At 36.0% G+C, this 23,735-nt stretch overlaps 1 protein-coding gene across 2 annotated transcripts in view; it reads left to right on the plus strand.

Moving 5' to 3' along the window:
- NDFIP2 (Nedd4 family interacting protein 2) overlaps nucleotides 1-23,735 on the plus strand; it is a 45,086-nt gene that overhangs the window by 18,005 nt on the left and 3,346 nt on the right. The window contains exons 2-8 of one of the 2 annotated variants that reach the window (XM_058822674.1): nucleotides 373-529; nucleotides 1,867-1,994; nucleotides 5,742-5,801; nucleotides 8,823-8,910; nucleotides 17,289-17,413; nucleotides 20,423-20,489; nucleotides 23,567-23,672. In XM_058822674.1, coding sequence (XP_058678657.1) covers nucleotides 373-529; nucleotides 1,867-1,994; nucleotides 5,742-5,801; nucleotides 8,823-8,910; nucleotides 17,289-17,413; nucleotides 20,423-20,489; nucleotides 23,567-23,670 — 729 coding nt within the window. In that variant the 3' untranslated portion in view covers nucleotides 23,671-23,672. The remainder of the gene's footprint in view (nucleotides 1-372; nucleotides 530-1,866; nucleotides 1,995-5,741; nucleotides 5,802-8,822; nucleotides 8,911-17,288; nucleotides 17,414-20,422; nucleotides 20,490-23,566; nucleotides 23,673-23,735) is intronic. The other variant, XM_058822678.1, reaches the window with a different exon arrangement.

Genomic DNA, 23,735 nt, shown 5'->3' on the forward strand with positions numbered 1-23,735 from the left:
TGCTTTAAAATATGCTGATACATTTTATGACTGTACATAAGAATAAAAATTTAATGGTATTAAAATATTAATATAATAGTATTTTGCCATATAGTAAACATGGAAAACTCCAGATTTTTAAGATTCTCTGAAAATCACTGAGAAGAAGAACATTCCGGGGAAAAAAAAGGCAAGGCATCTAACATAATCTTTTGCTGATTGCCTAAAAGAATTTAGCTGGACTACTTGAAGTGGTCACATGCTGTTTTGTAAATAATTTGTTTTGTTGATGAGAGTGATCTTGTCTCTCTTTGAACATGTCTCTGCACGTGTTAGGTTGTCATGGGAAGTATTCCCTGAATGCCTCTGAAATGTGTGTGTTTTTCTCCTAAGCTTCACAATGAGGATGACCCCCCAGAGTCTTCAGCAGCTGAGCAGCCTTCCACGTCTGCAGAGACTCCGCAGGCTGCGCAGCCAGCAGCCTCACCTGAGGCAGAGACTTCCCCTCCTCCTTACTGTAGCATAGCTGTGGAAGCAGCTGCAACCTCAGGTATTTTTCTCAAATAGCAGCTTGTCAGGGATGAGCACGTATGAATCAGCTCTTGGTTCAAAGTGGAATGATGCTGCCATGTAGGTTTTCTTTTCCATGCACACAATTGCAGTAAAAAGCTGTCCTTTGATGTGCAGCCCTTTGGTTTGTTCAGAAGCAGCACTCTTGTAAATTACGCTGATTGTTCCAAATTGCTAGGCAAAATGGATGGTCATTAATTAGCTTAATAGGTTTTATTCAAGTCTGCTTATAGTTCATTTCCACATTTAATCTACATCTTTGAGTAGTGCTCCATTATTAGAACTCATTAGCAAGTTGCATTGCCTCTTTATAAAAAACTCTTCAGACTTCTTTAGTGTGTGACATGGTTTGGTGAAAATATTGCCATGAAAAGGTTAATTTTGCTCGAAAGGCTCTTGATAAAACTTCTCATGGAAGATGAGTAATGGGTCTCTTTATTCATTTATTCGCTGCTCCTTTTATTCGGAGATTGTGGCTTTTCTTGGGAATATGGGAGATTTAGCAGCAGGCAACATTGAAGTTCCTGTTTAAGTAAAGTTACATGGATTTGTGTCTCCCATGTGCCAAATAAATATTTTAGGAGTAGCTGCCAACCTAATTTTTTAAGTGTTTGTTAAAAGAACAGTTTCCTGTCCCTGTTCTTTGAGACAGTGTTTGCAAGTATAATACATAGCTGTGTGGAATTATCCCTATATGTAAAATCCTTGTGTTGGTGTGCTGACAAATCTGTTGACCATGTGACCTGTGCTGACAAATCTTTATCACGTAAACAGCCTTTTAACGAGCTACTGCTGGGTATAGGAGGAAGCTCATGGCATATTTTAAGTACTTTTAATTAATATTGTTAATAATTCTATTCTATGTGGTGATGTCTTACTGTTACAACACAGAAAAATGAAGTCTGTGGTCGATTTTGATGGCTATTACTGGACTGAAATAATAGATTGATGCTGATACTGAAAAACTTTTTTAAAAAAAGATTTTTGTGTATATATCTTTCGTATAGTTAGATAAAAAGCATTTGGTTGGAACGCCTGGGGATATAACTAACTAAATATGATTTTTTTCTTCATGAATTTGTTGATTTCTTGCCAGCTTCTGTGTTGAGGTTTCTGCTTCGGGTAGCAGCTCAAAGTACCATCGAACTACTAAAAGTTTTTTTTTAAAAAGATTTTTAAGAACTTCAAATGCAAATATCCTCAGTTTTAGCCTCTGTAAAAAATATTCTTTAGAGGTAAATAATGATGTGCATGTGAAAGTTAATATTCTTGACATCTTTCTGGTTTAAAAATAAGTAACTTCTTTATTTTGAACAGACACACAGAATGAGTTTTATCCTGTGCCACCTCCATACAGTGTAGCTACCTCTCTTCCCACGTACGATGAAGCGGAGAAGGCCAAAGCTGCAGCCATGGCAGCTGCAGCAGCTGAAGTTGCCCAACGAGTAAGTGATACAGTTCTGCTCTGTTTCGGTTTTGTGAAATGTGTTAGGCTACTTATTGGTAACAATTTGGCCCATTTTATGACCCATGACTATAATAATGGTGGATTGATGATTTAAATATTTTGGATGTTTAGGAATATTTGGATGTTTATATAGATAGTGTAAGTTACTTGTGAATACTATAAAAAGCACATCATATTCAGTCTTTTGAAAGACATAGCTGTCTAAACAGCTTTAAAAGCCAATTTTTACTCTGTTTTACTACTTTATCCAGTATTTTGTCAACTCTTAATCAGGTATCCCCTACTAATATAACTTTGTAGAGTTATCAGTAATGTGTACTGTTGTGGATGGTAAAAATGAAAGAATTACCAAATACCTTTAGAGAAGAAGAGAGAATTTCGACAGTCTGGAAGAGATATGACCCAAAATCGTGTAGGCAGCTTTTAAAAAGAAGGGTTCCTGTTGTTTGATCTATGGAAACTTAAATACTGAAGTTCAAAGAAATGTTCCGAGTACTTAAAAAAGCCCCTACATGAGTTGTGGTAAACAATTAATAGGCATATATCCAGTGTCTCTAGTTTTGTAAGAATTAATCTTATGAAGAATATCGTCTTCAAAATAGAAGATTGGTATCTGTAGTTAGTGGTAAATATTAGTTTTGTAAGCAAGTTTAATCTTTTCTCTGAAGTTCTGGGTTGTGGAAATTCAGCTACTATTGACCATAATGTACTATACCCAAAAAAGCCTTCTTGTGCTTTCACTAAAAATTTCTTCCTTGAGGTCAAATGTGATTATATTTGATATACATTTAAAAATCTTAGTGGCTGTGATGTGCTTGTGACTGGGAAAAAACCTTTACTTACCCAGCAGGAGGCAGGTCCTTCCTTGACTGCTTCACAGTGCACAACACTCACTTTGAGATATGCACAGCTGATGTTAAAGTAGGTTTGTGTAACATCACCAGTGATGATGTCACACAAAGCTGTTTGATTGAATTCAGTAGGAAACCATGGAGATTTGACTTGCCAAGTTTTAGTAGTGAGGGGATCATCTCCATTGTCACATTTTATCTGCTCTAACAGGAGTATGGATTGTTTATAGTCTGTCCTTACTGCTTGTCACATAAGTAAAACTTTTGCTGAAATACTGGTCTGATTCAAGTCCTTATTCTGAAATTACAAATTTGGAGCATTAAAAACCCAAACTCTAACTTGTAGAGTATCTGTGACACTGCAGACAGGATGTGCATCTCTTGCAAGATTTTTGCTCTCACATCTAGAACCCTATGATGCACAAATTTCAGACATACAAGCAATCTCCCTTGACAACTCAGCCTGAGGTTCAGGCAATTTCCAGAATAAAGCTAAGCAAAACAAATGAAACCCCAAAACAAGAGAGCAAGTATTTTTAGTCTTGTCATTTTAAACTTTTATTTACTCTTTCTTAAAAGTTCAGGTCACTGTAACAGAAACATCTTTTGCCCTTCCTCAAGCAGTCTGCCTGCCTCTGGTCAAACCACAAATTTTTGAAAAATTAGTTTCCTCAGTTGATAAATACAGCTTCAAGTTTTGTAAATGCATGGAGATGGTCTTGCATGAGAAAGTTTAGGCTGCTCATAGTTCTGAAGGGGATGGGACTTCAGAGGTACTGTTCCTGGAGAACGTTCTCAGTTTCTACTCTGATTCTACTGTATCAGAGTAGAATTACAGAACTAAAAGTAGATACAAATTTTGGCTGCTTGTTCCTGCTTTTGGTGAAAACATTGGATCTGAGAAATAGCAGTTTTTGGTGTTCCCTGAAGCAGATTTATTATTCATGGCCTTCAGTTAGAAGGGAAGGGGAAAGCCACTATATTCAGCTCTCTTCAGTGGTGGGTGGGGGGGAAGAAGGACAATTGGGGCTGACCCTGTGAAACTTACATGTTGTGGGAAGAGAAGTCGCGTTTTGATTGAGTAGGGAGGTAAGTAGAAGGGAGCAGAGTCTAAGTCAAAATAGGAAAAGGCAAGGATGAATGGAAGGCAATGGTATGGACAGGGTAGAAGGAATTAATGAGAGACAGAAGGGAAAAGGCTTAACTGAGATGGGAGGAGAAAGGAGCCCAAGTGGGGACAAAATGTAGTACTAGGAAAGGAACTGAAGCTGGTGTGTGAGAAAAGAGGACCAGGGAGGGAAAAGGAGTCTGGAGATAAGAGGCGAGAGAGTTGGATACAGTGATGAAGTGAGAAATCAACTTTTTCAGTCTGCTTTGCTAGAACACACAGGGGATCTTGAAATTCAAGAACTACGTGACACCACAATAATTTCACTTATGAAAAATCCGTAGGAACACGTCATTCCCCCAATGCAGAGATGGACTAAAAGATTCTAGACTTAATGGCAATACTAAGTTAGTATCAGAAGTGTATCTGAAAGTCACATTCTTGCTGACTGCTGAAGAGCTCACGTTTATCAGTAATTCTGCTTAGTTTGCTTCTGTTTTTTGGTTTTTTTTCCCCTCTTTCTTTTTCTTTTTTTAGCAAATGCATGCATACACACAAGCTGTATTTGAGAAACAGCATTAAGGTTGCAAAGTTGGGATTTGGGGGAAAAGTAAAAAATGCTGAAGCTGAGTTTCGGCTTTGTACATAATATTAAAATTAAGTGCCAGTGCAGTTTTAATTACTGCTGTTTTAATTATCTTACCACGTGATGCTTCCACAAAATCCCTTCCTTATTTAATACCTCTGGACTTACGCTGAGATAGACTAAGACTGTGTAATAAGGGTGTCTTAATGTGGCAGGTGGCTGGAATAAGAAAGAAGGCTCTTGTTACAGTTTGAGTGGTGCTTTGCCATCTTTAGGGGAAGGATTTAGCTCTGAATACCCATGGAAGAAAAGATAAGTAACTTAATTATGTAACAGTAATGCAAAGTTCAATTGTTTTCTCACTTTCACAAGTGACAGCTGCAGACATTATCTGACCTGCATGTTACACACTTTGCAAAACAGACAAATGATGTAACATATAGATTTTTCAGTTTTTATTTTCAGCCTTATGAAATTAGTGCTCTTACAAATGTGAACTGTGCTGTGTTCTAAGCTTCTGGTTTCTTCCTTGTAAACGAGGATATATTGCCTCTTTACTGCAATAATGTAAACAATGGGAAAAAGTTGAATGTCCTTTTGTTACCTTGAGCAATGTGTGAGGGTGATCACTTTCATGGTGGACTCCAAAGTGTGCAGTGAAGGTTTAAATCTACTCATTAATCAAAAGAGTGGAAAATGACATGGAAGGGCAGCACACTTATTGCACAGCTTTCAAATTTTTGCCCCCAAATCATGTAGGCCATTTCAAAATATCTTCAATGTGATCATATGAAATATTTCATCATGGGCCTGTGTTAACAGATAATATGAAAATTCCAAACTTAACATTTACTGAAACTTTCAATAATTTTACAAAATTCTTTGTGTAGCTTGTCTTGCAGGAATAGATTGTGTATAAACGTGTGTTCCTTTCAAATGCTCCCAGAGATCTCATTTTTTCAAAGAAATTGTACTAGCCCTGTGTCACCAGTGGTGATAGCATTAGTTATCCTGGCTTTTTCTTTTCAAATCCTCAAGGTCAGTTTTGAAAGGGCAATTTAAATGGACAAAAATGCTGCTAACAGTTTAATGACTTTGTTTGTATGTTGCAATGAATGGCTTTTACTTAATGCTTTTCAGTTGCATTTGTCTTATGTTTTTCTGTTTTTACATGCTTAGCACGCCCAGTTTAGGGAATCTAGGAGTCTGTTTGATGAAATATTCCTCAGTCGTCCAGAGGTATGGTATAGTTCTCTCTAGTTTAGACTTTGCTATGAATTTTCCTGCTGGCAAACAAATGCTTCTGGGGTTAATTGTGCCTTTTTTCTCCATTATTAATTTCTCCCTATTGGTTTGTATGCTGAAAGTATAATCTATAGGGTTTATTAAGTAATTTGACCCTTTCCTCAGAAGTTTTTCTATGTAAACACTGCATTGTGAAGAGTTATATCACTCTTTACTTTATTAGGGTGGTTGTCTCCCTATATGCCATGCTAGATTTCTGTTTGAAAAAAAAGCTAAAAAACATAGAGGAGAAAAAACAGTTCTCCTCTTGCAGAATACTACAGAGAACACTCAAGTTTATGGGGGTTTAATAGATTCAACTTCAATAGATGCTCTGTACCATGTTTTGTTTGATGTTCTTTTTTTTAGAGAAATTACTCTGTGTGACATGCCATTTATGTTGATAATATAATTTGCTGTTCAGATGTTTCTCTGGTCATAGGAGCAGTAACCTTTCTGTTCCTACAGATGTCAATTTATTTAGAAAGCAAGGATGCTGTCCATCTTCCTTAATTTGGCTAAATTTGCCAAAAACCAATGGTATACTGAAATAGTGTTACGTATCTTACAGATTTGTGTGTGTTGTGTTACATTCTTCTCATTAAAAAGAAAAATAAAGATAAAATATATGACCTCATCGATAAAAATGCCACTATCTAACAGAAGCATTTTGTAAAAATCTGTTTGACTCTAAGCATCAGTGTAGAGGACAGTTGTTCTTCATTGCCTGTTTTCATTCCTCAATACATGGTGGCAAACAATTATATTTTGCAGAAAGACTAGGGTAATTGACACCAACCAGATGAAATGAGAGCACTGAAAGACAGTATTAGTGCGGCTTGAGCAGTGGTCAGTGTTTTCTGTCTGCAGGACTGCTCATAAAACCTCAAAATCCCCAATGATGTGTGGATATAGGCTGATTTGATTTCTTAGTATTCTGAGTATTTAATATCTTAAACACTTACAATTTTTGTACACTGGTTTTTGTAGACAGTAAAGAGAACTCACTTTAATCTTTCCTTTTGACATGGAATGTGATAAATTAATACTTGTTCACACTTAGTACAACAGTGCTTTTTGCAAATATCTGCTGTCATGTTCCTGAGCTGTATTTATTGACCTGTGTTTCTCACATGTGTAAGCATCAGAGAAGCCTCAACTAAATTTGTTACTGTCATTGAGCAAAATTTCCTTTTTTCTGAGTCAGCTTTTACATGGAGCATAATTCACTAATTGTTTTGGAAATGCCAGTATGAAGTACAGTAGTTAGCAGACAATTTTTAAAAAGTCCAAAATTATTATGTATGGGTTTTGTAGACCTTGTGAAATTAAAATTGAAATTGCTTTTTTTTTGTCCGACTTGAAAAAGGAAGTTTTATGGCATGCATTTCAGAGATAAACACGTTGAAATGCAGCTCTCTTTTTTAATGCTGTTTCAGCCCTTCTTTCCTTCCCATTCCCTTCCTCTCCATCATCAGTCTTGTATCTGCAGCAAAGTTGAGCTGAACAAACTGATGCTTTTTTAGTCACTTAAGATGACTATTTAGGAATGCCTGAAATTATGTGGAGCTGAATTATAGCCCCTTAAAATTCTTGCTTAACTGGCTTTTTGTGCTTCCATTGGAATTGTCTGTGTGAATAGCAGTGTTTTTTAAGTAAGTTATCTGATACAGTGTCTTGGTTAATTAATCTGAAATACAGAGCACAGCTGGAATTTCATAGCCCTATCACTAAGGGTGAAGCTGACTGCTCTGAGTTGGTACAGCAGTCATTCAAGGATGTTTTTAACCTAATTGCTATACCCTGGTGAATTATTTTGCTCTATTTACAAAGGGGAACATGTGACAGAGCTTTAGGTCACTGTGCTTATTTAATGCCCTTTTAGTCATAAACATTATTTCTGTAGTAAGTGCTTGTGGGTGAAACAGCCAAGTAAATTTCCCTTGATCACTCTTGATTTCATTTATTTTTATAGGAAATTTCTTATGTCAGTTCCAATACATTATGGTAATAGGAGGAAAAATTAGGAAAATAATTACCTGTGCTTCTGTTTAGACCATTTTACTGCTACTACTGACAACATTATTTAACTTGTATCATCCTGCATTGTTTTGATGTTACTCATTTAAGTTTAAAAATGGTGTTTAATTGGTGTTAGCACTTCCTAAAGAGCCTGATGAAAACTGTCATTGTGAAAACTTGTGTTTGCTGAAGCAATGTTCCACCTGTTCCTAAAACTGCATATATAATACCTGCCAAGTTCTGTTCAAAATCGAGTGCTGAGAAACAAAGCAGATCTCTCTTTCATTATTTTAAGGTCCATTTTGACTCAATGGGAGAAGTCTTTGGATGGTTTTGACTGACGTCTCTGTTTGCTTTTGTTTTACTTCAAGTGCTGTGCCTTTTGAGTTTGGAAGCCTTTCAGACACTTTTAATGTGCTCGCGCCCTCTAGTGACCCTGGAGGTGTTCTTTGCCTTCCTTATGTTTTTCTGTGGGTTATAAAATTCAAGTGCTGTTGCATCAGCACTTGAACTTAAGATACTAACCTTATTCTATAACTTTTATTTTATGTTAAGGAAATTATTAGAAGACCTTTCCAGCAGGAAATGTATAGAGCATACTGTGTGATGTCTTTTCAAAAAATATGTAATAGTTTGGCTACGTATCAAGATAGTTACCTTAAAAAAATGTATGTTGATTTTCATTGTCAAAGTACTAATCTGGAATAATTCTAGCTTCATTTAAGATGAGCAGACAGTATGTACATAGCTTCTACAGAAAATTTGGGCTCTGTCAATATAAGCAGCAAATAAGATTTGTTTTATACTTAGAAATTATTTTTTTAAAACTTCCTTTATGTGGACATGTTACAGGAATGTAAATTTTCTTCTAGCTTTAGAAGCATGATTAATACTTTATCCTATAGGTAGTTATTCTAAACTTTTCACTAAATTATCACTAACCTGTAAATCCAGGAAGAAGAGTATCCACCACGGGATGATTTCAGTGATGCAGATCAGCTTAGAGTGGGCAATGATGGCATCTTCATGTTGGCATTTTTCAGTAAGTTATCTTGTATCCCAGACCTACTGAGGTATACCTTAATTGTGCCTTTTTCCTATGGAGTATAAAAGAGCTGTGATAAATTGCAATAATGTACTGTAATGAACAGATTTTTCTGCCTGTGCTCAAATATAAACACTTCCTGTTCCAGATACAGCAAATATGTTGCCTTTTTTTTGGTGGCATCTGTCACAGATAAGGAGACAAAGCAAAGTTATAGTAAATGCTTGAGGGTCTAGCACTGGAAATTCTATCATCTTCTGGTTGGACCACCAACGTGAATTAAAGACCAGATCACACAAATCTGGCAATTGATTTTTAACTGGAAAAATATTGAGAGAGGTGATGTGCTGAATAAAAGTTGCTGGTGTTAGTGTAGTGAATTAAACAGACATGGATTGAATTTTTGGAACAAATCCAACCCTACTCATTTTCAGGTTGAACTAACCACTGTTTATATAAAAATGCATTGTTTTCAGGTAATCTCTGATTTCAACAAGCCCTCCTGTAACTCTTTGTCATGTACTGTGTGTACACTGTGCATGTCTTGTAACTTGTGTACTGCATTAAGCAAAGTTAGATTTAGCAGCTAGAAGCTGTTTCTACGAGGAAGCTGCGTTAGTTTTACAAATTGCTTATTTATTCTGAATTTCTGAGGGTTTTGCCCTTTCTGAAATAAATGTTTGGCAACCTGGATGGAAGTTTGGTATTGAGAATATACCAAATGTTCTGCTGAGAATTCATCATGATTAAAGCTGATTGATTATCCACTGAAGCCTCAATTATGTCTTTTACCCTAGGTTTTGTGGAAGTTCTTATGTAGTCTTTTTTGCAATCTCTTTAACAGTTGCAGATGCAGGTTACGATGCTTTCACAGGTTTTTATGTTGATATATGATGTGGTGTTTGCCTCTTGGGATCAAAATATGTGTCTGCCTCACAAAACAAATCTATAAAGATGTTTATAGAGTAGCAAAGTGAGTTTTGTAGACTGACCTCTTTCTGTAGTTGGAGCATAGAAGAAGTATATTCTTGGGGTCAAAGGGAGGTATGACTTAGTTTTTCTTTTTTACTTTATTTTCTTTTCCCTTTTCTATGTTCTATAACATAACTTTTTGTATTTAACCTATTTAGTTCCTTTATTGTGTGAACTTGTTCTTCCTTTTAAATTCTGGTTCAGGCCTTCATTAGCACTGCACTAGGAGGCCAAGGGAATTGTTTGCTTTAATATGTCTTAAGTCCTTTAAGTCACAGATGTCCAAAATTGCATTCCCAGAACCTGGTGTCCACCTTCAAAAATGCAAGTATGTACTTGGATAAATTGGCAACCTTCTCTTCAAATAGGTATTTAGCTGAGTCTGACTGCACAGAACAGTACTCTTAAACATTGGACAAAAATACTGTGTAGATCATAATTTTTCATGATTGTTCTGAGACTATTTTGTTGTAGACTTTGCTTGCCTATGAAGGAAGTGCATAAAATGAGTGTGTACGCATTGTAAGGTATTTATGCAAGTGTGTGTTTAATTGGAATGTGTTGGTTATAATGGATACTGGTTACACAGGGAAATTGATAAACTTTACTTGCTGTTTGTGCTCATAGTATGAGGAGTTCATAAAACCAGTTGTAGATGGTAATAGACCTGAAATGTTAGTTTTTAGTAATTTTTCTTAGGAAATTGGTGAATTAAATGAAAAATGATCTTAACATAATGAGGGTATACTTTGTGTGGGTCGTGTATTCATGCTTGTCCAATAAGGAGATAAAAGTCTCCAGGAAGTTGATGTAAGCAGATTTAGGAGAGCAGCAATTAAAATGAAATTTATAATAAGGCTATCTTTTGGGTTTTTCCTCAGAGTGGGACATCTTTAAATGCAAGTAGAGGTGGCAGATCACAGAAAGCCTCAAATAAACTCCCTGGCATAGTTAAAATGTAAGAGAACTGTATCAGGAACTGCTCTCTAGTGAAAGCAGAATGAACAAATGTCTTGTTCCAGATATGCTCTCCCACTTCCTCCCTGACTGTCAAGTACAGCACTGGAAGATCTTGGGGATGGAAGCAGGGGCAGATAGCTTTAAGTATAAGAATAAGTTAGAATTCTTTAATTTCATTTTATGCAAGTGAAGTGTAGCAAAATGAACTTCATGCTGAGCTTACCTGCATGTTGCAGTCACTTAGCGATATGTATCCACCATCTAGTGGTAGCTGCCCACGTTGCATAAAATTGCTGTCTCCAGGCCATCTAGTGGCCAGATCTGTTTGTTGGGGGGTTTTGGTCGTTTTAGGAGCCTGCTGCATGCCTGTTAGAGACCTGTTTCCCATCTAAGCTATAAAGTGTTGTTCTGTTTAGCAGGATGAAACAGAATAATACAATACAAACTCAAGAAGTGAAGTTCTTTGCATGAAGAGCTGGATTTTTTTGCTTGATCCAGAAACTTAGTGAAAAACCTTTGAAAAACAGTAAATTTTATTTCTGATATATGGTAAAATCATGTTTCAGGAAATTGGTGCTGCCCTTAGTCTGTGATTATGTTGATAAGCTAAGAATCTTCTCTCCATTGGTCAGGACTGGTGTCTGTCAGTTTCTTATTTTGAGGGAAATGAATATATAAGTGAATATTCATTTTGCTATGAATGCAAATTGGAAAAAAAATTCTATTGGACCACTTCATATGTTTTTTTTCTATTTTGTATTTTTAAGTGCCTTGTAGAGCATGGTAGAAATTTTCTAGAATGCCAGAGGAAGTTAGTAGGTGAGTTTCTTGGAGTATTTTTTTTTTTGTATGCACAACAAAAAGGAGGAATTTCTGAGCTGTATCTTCCCAATTTGAACACAGCTGTTATTGTGATACAATAAGTAACTGTCACGGACAAAGGGTTTGGTTTTTCTGCTAATCTGCCTGTAGTGGAAGTCTTTTGAATTATGTCTGATAAACTCATACTGGTATGTTATCTGAAGGAGATCCTTTTGGACGTTATTAAAAGGCTTATATGGTTTTCCTTTATATTTAAGGAATGCTTTAGAACCAACCTTTTTTCCTGTTTGGAAAAAAGGAAGGAATTGTGGAGCTTATCTGAATTCTTTGAAACCATGTAAGGGAGTTTTGGGTTGTCCCTACAGCATAGGAAAAATGAATTTGAACTTCACAGGTTAATAAGGAGATAAAAATGGAGAAAAGTGTTCAGTAGTACAAGCAAAGCTTAAATTCTCATACATAAATCTGACCTTTTTGAACATCTAGGCTATTTAAGCACTGTATACAACTCACTGCAATAAAACCTGGTTTTATAGGGAAATGCAAATGTACAAAGTGTCCTAGACACTATACTGGAACAGAAAGTTACCATACCAAAGTTTTGTAAATTAATGTTCATACAGTTTTCAAGCCTGTTAATTGTCTCAAGCAGTCAATAAACTGCACACAAGCTGGGATACCTTCTTTGGGGGTTTCAAGGGGGCCCAATTTGGAAGGCAGAGTTGTAGCACAAGTTCAGGGTGAGCACAGTCTCCTTGTATGTGCTTCCTGAGGCATGGTAAGCATGGTTGAAGTTCCCGTGGGAGGCTTCCTCTGTGTAACTTTAGGAAACCTGACTTCTACATGCCTGTATCACAAATGTTCTGCAGGTTTCCCTTAGTCATGCAAGAGAAGCTGAGGGGAAGTTACTTCATTAACATTTGAAATGTTGGGACATAGGGAAACTGTTTTGAGTTCTTATTTCTCTCTGGTTATTAGGGGAGGCTGACTGACCTTCAAACACAGTCACTTAACTTCTTTCTTACTGCAGAAACAATTTGACTTACACAGTTTTTCTGTATGTATTAGATATAATACAAAACAATTGGAATGAGGGAGCTTCTAGTTGGGTAGTAAGAAAAACATAGCAACAAGAGTAATGAAGAAGTAGGAATAAATTGTCAAGGAATGTTTCTGAACATTAATTACTTAGGAAACAAGTTGTCTTCTGTGGAAGCTGACAGCCAACACTCTAAGTGATGATCATCAGTCTGTAAGTGAACCCTCAGAATGGAGCAAAGATCTATATCCCAGTTAAAGAATGGAACAAATTGTATGCAGGAGTGGGAAGAACAACTCGTGCCATAAAATCCTGGAAAGAATTATTTATTATTGCAGTATGTTTAGTAAGTCTAGGCCAGGTATAAAGCATTATGCTCTTTGGTGTTTGCTATATATTAAAATAGCAAGTAAATGAACAAACAAATTGTGGAATAAAGACTATAACTGAGCATTAGTTGCTTTTTGTATATGTAGTTGCCATTATAATCTTTTTACAGGCTTGATTCATGGCTAAAATTTGGAACATAAAGCTTCAGATCAGTTTTATTGCCTTCTTTTCATAATACTTAAAAACTTAAGTGAATAATGTGTAGTTGTGGAAAGCTAAGTAAAAAAGATCAGCAGGTGAAGTGCTGGAGCAGCTAAGGAAAAATCACAATGTAATGTGCTTGTCATTATGGTTTCATCTGTTGTATTTCAATATGTACAACTCAAAAGTCTTGTACTTTGTATTTTGGGGTTATTTTACTGAAAACCTTGAGGAGAAATACAGTATAAATGTAGGGACTGCATTGCATCACAAACACTCTATTAAAAAACACCTTGAGTCCAACCCTCCTTCTCCCAAAAACCCATTTCTTATGTGGGTCATTATCACCCACATAGTTGTTGTCATGAGGAGATAATGCTAAAGCTTATATTCTTCTTATATAAATTGCATTTATATGGACTTATTCCTTTTGTAATCGCCTCAGGAATTACAAAATTCAAAAACCATACTTTCATCAGTCTCACTTCTCTGAATGGTCTAGAGTATTAAAAGTAGATACTGAAATGATGATGCCAGTGCAGTCAGCATGAGTTTAGTCTAAATGTCTGAAATATGTTAATGGAAAGTTGACAGTAATTGAAAGTTGGGCTCAAGTAGGCATGTAAGCACTTTTGGGATAGAAAACAAATCTTGCACAGTGGTTTGATTTGCAGAGGAGATCTACAAGGATGCACCCAGACTCTGGCTGTGTGTAGAAAATGGGCAAGCAGAAGTTTAGAATTCTTTTTTAGGGTCATGATGTGGTTGTAGCAGCTCACCAGATTTTTTCCCCCTCAGTTTTAGGAATGACTTTCCTTATGACAGCCCATTATTAGTGTCATGGCAGGTACATTGTCTGTGCAGGAATGTCATGGAAGCTGATGTTGTATGATGGATGAGATCATCTCGAGCAGTTGAGCAGTGGCATTTACATTGCACAAAGTGGATGCAGAAAAGTAGTGGAGGATAGCATTTATTGCAGCAAGGAGCTTGTACAACGACTTAGTTGTCTCTAGTAGCTAGAGAAGGAAGTTGGTAATTCTAGTGAAATTAGTGCATAATTCCTTTTACTGATCACACCCCTCACTGGTCTATTTTCTCCCTCAGCTTGATGGGGGAGCTTTTGCTGTGGCTTCTCTATGACAACATAGGGATGAAAATTATGAAGAACTTTCATTGCAGTAATAAGTTGAGACAGGAATTATACAGGAATTTACTGCAGCAACTCTTACCAGATGCAGTGTAAGCTGGTAAAGCTCAGAGCTTGCATGGCTGACAGAAGATACACATGGATGCACATGATGGAAAAAGATACACAGATGGGCAAATGAGGCTGATCTTGATGTAGAGAAAAGCAATTGGAGGGAGTTGCAGTCTGCTCAGAAAATGCATTTTTGAAAGTAAATATTGTATTTCATAACCAGAATGAAACAAGGAAAATGATTTTCAAAGTAGTGGTGGGACATGAGATGTAAGAGAGAAGTAATGGCAAATATGGAAAACATGTAGACATTATAGTTGCCTTTCTTAAGTTTGTTAAAATGATGCAACACCAAGGCAGTTTGGGAGAATCTCCCTGATTGCCTGTGTTTTAGAGCAGTGGAAGTTACGTCTTCCTTGTGCTGCTGACACACACAAAAATCTGAAGACACAGATTTTTGCTTAGGTCCTGACTGTACAAGTTTTCTAGCAAATGGTTGCAGATAAAAACTTAAATAATGAGATTTTCCTTCTGTATGTACTTCAGTTTTATTGGAATATGTGAACTTGCATAGTTTACAATTTTTATAACATTGTCTTTTCTGCTGGTATTAGCTACTTATGTAACTTGATAGAACAGCAGACTGATTAGAGAGAAAAAAACCCTACTGTGAACAGGACTGGAACATGCTGATGCCTTTACTTTCAAGAGTTGGGCAAATACCTTTATGTTAAACATCCATCAAATACTTACGCGGTGACTTATGCATTCTATTTTGAATATTCCTTTAGTTCAAGTTGAAAGTAAGGTAAAATGGTTAGTGCTCGTTTTTAATTATAAAAAGCTATTTTTCCCCTCCTGTATTTATGATTGGGAAATCTCTGATTTTTATAATGCATTTACAAATGAGTTGAGGTAATTAAAAAAAATATATTAAAATTGTACATATTCTGAGAATTTCTCTAGTGCTCATAGACCATTAGAAACATGTGAATCTTGTGTCCTTTTTAAGATACCAGTCTTTAGGTATACCTCACCATAGTAAAAGTCACCCTTGGTAGCTTGAGTAGAGGGGAGAAAGAGCAGTGAGCTTTTATGCTGAGGCAGGATCAGAGAATGCATTGAATAAGGAGCTTTTGAAATCTGTTAATGTTAAAAGATGGTGGGTTTGGAGAACTTGCTTAAAATAGGGAAATCAAAACAATTTATCTAGGCTCTCTCAAATGTAAATGTGTCTTAGAAAAATAGGTAAATGTTGGGGTCACAATGTTGTTCTATAGGGGTGGTTTTTAGCAGGAGTTGAATTGGTTTTGTTTGTTTCCTCTGCATATGCCAGTTTGGATCAGCATTTGCTCAAAGTTTTGGGTTTTTTATTTTGTTTCTTGGGGTCCTTTTAGATTTAATTGTATAAAAGTAAGAATTCTCGTTGCCGCCATCTTTTACCCATGCCTCTGAGCAATGCAAGATGTTTTCTCACTTGAACTAAATGACTATTTTGATGTGAAGTCCTCCAAAACTGGAACTTCCATGTGTTTAAAGTTCATGGAATCCTGCTGCAGTTTCACAGACTTGATTTTGCATTTGTGAGCATATCATTGCATCTTCATGTAGATTATTGGAAAAATTTTAATAAGGTTTTAAAGTATAAAAATAACGGGGTTTAATAGATAGTATTTCAAAATGCTTTAATTAAAAAAAAACTTGAGCAATTTTCTGTTCCTAGTTCTGTGTTCAAACTTTAACTGAAGAGACAGACTCATTTTTCCTCTGATGATTTAATGCCTGAATTTCATGTAGCTAAGTATGGGATTTTAAACACTGAGAATTTGTTGGCAGGGGTTTTGTTCCATGCTGCCCCTCTTTCCTTCCTCTTTAGCCTCCTCTGTGATTCTTATATTTACTGTGGAGTTCCCTAATGTTTTCAACTTTCCACTGTCATATTCTCTCCAGAATTCCTGAGTTACCTTCCTCTACCAGTTTCTCCAGCTCTTCTGTTTGGTGGCTCTCTTATTGGATGCCCTCACTGATTTCTAAGCTGGGTCATTCCCCTAATTGTGAATTCTCACAGTCTGATATAATGCATGCAGCCTGAAGTCAATGCAGATGATGATGCTGATTGCCAAGTACATATGCAGATATGAAACTTTAAATTGTTAAACTGGGGGTTGTGTAAAAGTGTTAATTGAAGCATTAGTGGTAGTTATGCTCAATGTTCTTTTTGTTCATTGATTTTTTTTTAACTTGTGTAAAGCTGCCAAGGCTACTTATGTCTTATGAATATAGAGCTAAAAGAGAAGGCATAAATATAGATCTAAGAGACTCATGAAACATCAGTTTCTCAACTTACCTTCATTTCTACACTAAGTTTTTGGAGCAAGAGTGGATACTTTTATTCTGTTAGATCAAAAATGGATAAAGCTAAACATTGCAGCCTTTATACATGCACATATGTGTGCATGTAACTATATTTTTGGTTATAAAGGTGCAGAACGGGTTTTTCTTTTTTGTTTTAATCCAAATCTTGTATGTTATAGTCCTTTTTGTGAATTTACTTTTCATGTCCAGTATAATCTGGTTAGATGTCTATGGCAGTATAATACTTTCTTTTATGTTGGAATTTTCTCTAGTGTAAAGTCGTAGGTTCCAGCCTGTTTACCATTTGCTTTGTCATTAAGTGACTATACCGGGGAATGTCTGGGTTCAAAGTCAATCTCTGAAAGCCTGAATTACCGGAAGAGAATTAACTGACTGTGTAAGCATGTCCTTAGTAGTTTAAAAGTGAAATTACTGTGAAGTCTGTTTGCTTAGCTCTACAGATTAACAGAAGCTACTGTTTCTTTTATTTTATAGTGGCATTTATTTTCAACTGGATTGGATTTTGTTTATCCTTCTGTATAACAAATACCATAGCTGGAAGGTATGGTGCAATCTGTGGATTTGGTCTCTCCCTGATCAAATGGATTCTCATTGTACGGGTATGTTTCTTGATTCACACAATACAGACTCTGTACAACAAACACATAAAGGATATAATAAGGGAATTGAAAACCACTATTTTTTCTTTTTTTACTTGACATACCATTTGATGTTCACATTTCTAGTAAAATAAATACCAAATGACTCATTCCTTGTACAAGTATTTAAAAGTCTACAGAAGTGGAGCAAGTACCTAAAATATCACTGGTATTATAGTGTCATGCATGAAGATTTATAGATGTCTTAGACTGTTGGGAAAGGAATATAAGAAAGCATTTCTTCCTTGTATTTGATTCTTTTATTCCTTGTAAGATACATATGGGACCAAGTCCAACTTAAATATGAAGTTAGTCACATTTTTACAATATTAAATGCTTGAGTCTTGATGTTTTCACTGCAAAACTCGATACTTTTCCAAAAGGCACAGTAGCTGAATGCAAGTTACTTAGCTAAGTAGATGTTAGATGAAATGTAATGGTGCTTTCTGATCTTGAATTCGGCTTATCTGTGAGACACAACATTTAAAATCCTGTCCCATTTAATGAAGAAAAAGATCTTGGATAACTTACATATCTTTCATATTCTGCCACCAGTAATCTTTTTTTAAATATTTTTTTCTCAGTGTATGTGTTAGTAACTTGACTTAGACTTAGCATGATAGTAAAAAAATTGTTGGAAGATTGCATGGTCCTTCCTGGATATGCACAGCGTACTTAGAACTTTTTTTTTAATTTCCTTTTTGCTCGTTCAGAGCAGGGAAATGCTGCTGGACCAGATGTGATTCTGATGTATTTGTTGGAATTCAGGGGCTGGGATAGAATATATCTTAATAGAGAGAGGGAAAACATAAATTTTTCAGCTATGCGTTCATTTGGGATATTTTCAGCTTCCCTTAAGGCATACTGAACAGAGGGCAGAAATTGCTCATTGTGTCACTTTTATTATTCCTCTCTGCTGGAAAATGTGCTCAAAACAAATATACAAATTATATATGCTAAACTTCCTTTAGAACACAGAATTACTGTGTTCTAGACTATAATTAAATTATTGTATGTAATCCATTATTAATTCTGAAATATTAGAGCTGGCCAATTTCAAGACCTCAGGGATGGAGTTTTTCATAATGAAGATCATAATGTTCCCCTATTGTCTCCCTTCCTAGAGACAAGAGCAGAAAGCTTGTGAGGTGTGTGTTGACAGTCATTTTAATGTGACACACAGGCAGGCCTGTGTGCACCAAATTGTTCTGTCCTTTTCTTTCAAGCTCTTTCTTTTTCACTCAGGGTCAGTAGTACAAAACTTTTTAGTGTCTAAACAGCCTGAATTAATGTATGCTTGATGTGTATCAGTTTTTACTGGGGAAAAGGAAGGGGGTAGGGCGAACAAAAGCACAATTTTGCTATTGGGGAGGTTCTGCAGCCATGGCTGATTCTGCCCAAGGAGAGGGGAGCAGTGCATGTGGGCAAGTATTTGATTGTTGGTTTTAGTGAATCTTCTTTTCAATTAAATGAAATTGTAACTATTAGAAAAGTATCTTGATAGGTTTGTGTGTGTATGAATATAGATATATATTTATAAGCACACACAGATATAATGTTTAGAGAATCGAAAATACTGACTAACAAGTGAGATGGGATCAATGTCAATGTGTTGTCAAAATCCTAGGAATTGCGTATTTATATATGGATAATGTAAAATACCAATTCTTTAGTTCAACTTAGCAATTCTGTTTCTTGCTTTTTTTCTTTGATTGATGGTCAAAATGAATACTTATACTCTTATATACTCAAAGAGTTCACATAATCTGGCTCAAAGAATTCATATAATCTGGCTTTATTCTGGAGCAAACATGTGGATTAATTGAAGGAAAAAAACACCTTTATCTACAGTTCTTTATATGTCTTAGATTTTCATCTGGTTGTATATGAGGCCCAGTATCTTTTGTTTGGTTGGGGTTTTTTTTGTTGGATTTCTTTGTTTTGTTGTTTTTGTGGGGGTTCTTTTGTTTGTTCAGGATTTTTTATTTCCCCTCCCATTACTTCTTGTTAGATATACTGAAATGTCCTAGAAAGGGCAAATGGGAAGCACTAAGCACAAAAGTCAGGATGCAGTAAACATAATGAATGACAGCAGGGTAGAAGCGTATGGGAAGTGTGCAAAGCTGCTGAGTAGGTTATTTTCCTCCTTCTGGCAACTCTTCACTCATCTCCCCATTTCTACTTTTTGTGGGGGTTTTGGAGACTTTTGATTAGCCTTTTTATCAGTGAAGCATGAAGTCTGGAGTCTGGTAAAGGCACAGATACCTGTCTCCAGTACGATCACACCCTGCCCTCCAGCTGCCTCCCACATCACAGGGAGGACAAAACTGTCTGCCTGGTCACTTGCAGGAACAGTTGAAATGGCACTTCAAGGTTCATTTAGTTGCGTTCAGCTCACTGCTGGGAACTGAATGCTGGTTTGAAAATGAAAAGACTTTAATGAGTTGGGGGTCTTTATGGGGCTGGTATTCATGGCAGCGATTAACAGTAGGGGGTATACAGAAGGTCAAAAGCTCCCCTTTTGTAGGGTCAGCAGAACATCCCTGTCTGATAAGATTAAACTAATGTGGCTTTTCGTGTTAATATCTAAAGCAGCAGGCTGCTGTAATGTGTTTGGGATGGCAGGCACTGAGGGGAAAAGGGGAAAATCAACAAGTGGTGACTCATTATAATAAAAAATGACAGATTACTGGCAAATAATACAAGAGTGTTTTCATATATACATATATATTTTACATGGGTACACACACGTATTTTTTAGAGATTTTTCATTACTTTGCTGCAAACCAACTGATAATAGGAATGTTTTATTTGTGTAATAGACTGCTGTACATATACTAGTTTTGAATTTTAGTAGGATATATTTATTTTAACTTGCTCTTTCCTCCTTGCTTTCTCTATTTGCATAGTGCATTAAATATGTCTTAGTCATCTATCTTACTGCAACTAAGCCTCCTCTATGAATTTCAGTTTTCAGATTATTTTACTGGATATTTCAATGGACAGTACTGGCTTTGGTGGATATTTCTTGTACTTGGTAAGTGGCAGTTGAATTCATTTCTGTTTTGATGTGGAAGTACTCAAAGATGAATCATGTAGCTGTAAATAAGAGTTTTGTAACATGATTAGCTATGTGCTTTTCCTTAGCTGGTGATAATTTTGTTTTGTTTTTATTTCCATACTATTCATGAGGTTATTGGTAACCATAGTGGTGTTATTGTGTGAACTGTGGACTATTCAAATACTCTTCAGCTCAAAAAATTTTGTTCTGCATAAGGGATTATGTGTAAAACCGAGATTTGTAACTTGTGCTTTTTAAATTGCTTCTACTGTTCTAGGGGTGCAGAACTGTGTAATGAAACTTTGGCCTTATGTGATAAGTAGTAGTTACATGTATAAACCTATATGTCAAGTATTAAATTTTAAAAAATGTGTCTGAGCCCAGGAAGGTGGAGTCTGCTGTCTTGTGCACAGGTCACAAAATGTCCTTTTTGAGTCCTTTGAAATGCAAACTGCATCAGCAGTTGCTCAGTAGGATGAGAGAATGGTTTCATGCTTCCTGATCACAGTGGTCCCATGATGTCAGCTTTCTCTTAAGAGCTCTGTCTGCCCATGTTTCAAGTCTGATGCACATCAAATTCTAGTGTTTGTTTTTAATGAAGGTATACCAAAGCCCAACCACTATAACTTTTCTCCAAGTGTGGATTTTGTAATTTAGATATGGAATCTGGAATGATTTTCTTTGACAGAAGTGAATGCTGCTATGCATTTTAATTTCTGTTTCCAGCTCTGGAAGCATGGTAAACTGTTGCTGGTTCAGTAGGTGGCACTCTTCCCTTTGAGTCAATTGATTCAAGTGGCTAACAGCAAATGTTAGAATGAAGCATTGAGTAAGTTAAGAAAAAAGACCAACTCTGAGATCTTCATTGTGACTCACTATTTATCTTGCAAGAAATGTCAAAAATCTTAAACAACATTACCAAAAAATTTCTCTATCTGCCTCTTAGTAGCATTTAAGGGCATTCATCTCTAATGTCCACCTTTCTCTGCTATTGTGCACTTGGTTGCTTGATATACATAAAACCTGCAAATGTTTAACAGCTCACAGCATCAGTCCCTTGAATGCTTTTGTATTTTTTGAGGTTATTGCATTGAAGTAGGTGAAATGACTCTTTGCAGGCACAAACATCTCCAGATAAGTCTTTAATTAAAACAAAGCCCGTGGTGTCTGAAATTGAAGTTTGACACCTTTTTTCATTAGGATAAAAATAGTGTTCTTCCCCTAGTGCTCCCTCTATGGAAAAAGCCGTCATTTTTCTTTTTACTGGTCTTTTGCACATATTCAGGAGGTAGCTCACTTTTATTTGGGAAAGCCTTATTTTTGGTCTGAAGTGTTTGAGGATTTATTTTTTCTTTAAATCACAAGTTGGAATAAAAAGCACTCTGAGGCATACAGTGTGCAGCTGGCAGTCAGCATTCCCTTGTCTTATGTAGGTTTTGCATGAAGTATGCCAACAAAATTTTTAAACTGATGAAGTGGCTTTATGGTATTGCTAGAACACCATAGAAGAAGTCTACCTTAAAAAGCTATTTATAATGACATGGAGGAGTATTATCATGTCATGGGAACACTGCCAGCCAGATCTGTGTTTTGTTGTTTTGGATAACCTTTTGTTAGAGCACACAAAGTACTATGTCCAGCTTCTCTCCAGAAGTGAATGAGTTGGAGTCTTTCTTTTGCATAGCCCTTTGACATCCTCCAGCCCACCTACTGCCATCTCCTCTCTTCTGCTGTTCATCGATCGTTTCTGCTCGCTTTCCTACTTTCGACAGCTGGAAAAATCTGCTTGTGCGTCACGGAAGAGCAAAGTGGTCTACTTCCAAAGAGCTGTCATGTATCAAAAAATTGGAGAGACACATTTCTAAATTTCAAATTTAAGTGTTAGCCAGTGTTTCTTATTGAGGATCACATGGAAAGTGGAGTGGTTTTTCTTTCTTCCTTTAACAGAGAAATGTAAAATATGGGTTGAACTTGGACTGATTTTCCAACGTTTATGATGCCGAAAATACTCTATCAAGCACCTAAAGAGCTGCCTGCCCCCATTTTGCTGTTTCAACTTCTTTTCAGTTGAAAGGGGGACTGTCTCTGGTAGCTTTTGGGTAGCAAGTTTTGTAGCAGACTTGCAGTCAAGATCTTACTGAGGAAAGCTAAAACAATCATAAACAAAAATCATTTAGAGAGGAATTGATTGTTACAAAAAATCGAGGGCTCATCCAGGATAGCAGGATGGAAAAGTGCATCATGTAGGAAAGAAAATAATTAAATCCTTTACTGAATTTGTAGAACCTCAGTTTAGATTTTCATTTGAACCTTTGAAGTTTTAATGCACATGTGTGTATTCACATAAGCATATATCTTCAAGGTGCCATTATTGGAAATGTAACTTCTCTGTGACTATTATGTACATCTTTTTCCTCTTAGCTGAAATATTCTTTCAAATGCAGTGAAATGTAAATACTTTAAAAGATTTTGAAATTTAGAGGTGACAAAAACTGTAGTATTGACATATGTTGAGTAATTTTCTTTGACAATTGTTCTTCCTTCTCTTGGACTGGTGTTTTTTTACAGATAGTTAAATCTCAAGTCCTAATCTACTATAATTCATTACTGGCTTCTTGCTAGAGCAATCTTTACTTTCTTATTTTTCCCTCTTTTGACTCACAGTACATTTATTGTGCTTATTGCTAAAGGTACATTTTGTGAAGCAGGTACTCTTCTAACACACTAGTAATTTATTTTGAGAGCTCTACTTGAAAAGAGTTGGCAAAACAGATTCTTTTATGTTTCAGGATTTTTTTCATCTTTGTAAGTATTTTCAAGCAGTCTTTTTAGCTGATGACACTTGAAGTCTAAATCACTAAAATTGGTGGAAAACCTTTCATAAAATTGAATTCTTGCATCACAAGATGAAAGCTGACTTAGTTGTTGAATTTGTGAATGATAAATGAAGACTTAAATTTACTTTGTTTTAAAAATTATGCAAATAAGAATAACGTGAGATAGTGTGTATTTATGTTAATATACTTAATTTTGTGCATTTTCTACATTTCCAGGACTCCTCTTGTTCTTTCGAGGCTTTGTTAATTATCTTAAAGTCAGAAATATGTCTGAAAGCATGGCAGCTGCTCACAGAACAAGATTTTTTTTCTTGTACTGAAGGTAAGCCATTTTTAGTGATGAGGTTATCTTTCCCAGGAAAATGAAGAAGAAAGAAATATTAGA

Source organism: Ammospiza caudacuta, chromosome 2, assembly GCF_027887145.1.
Source record: "Ammospiza caudacuta isolate bAmmCau1 chromosome 2, bAmmCau1.pri, whole genome shotgun sequence".
NCBI lineage: Eukaryota > Metazoa > Chordata > Aves > Passeriformes > Passerellidae > Ammospiza > Ammospiza caudacuta.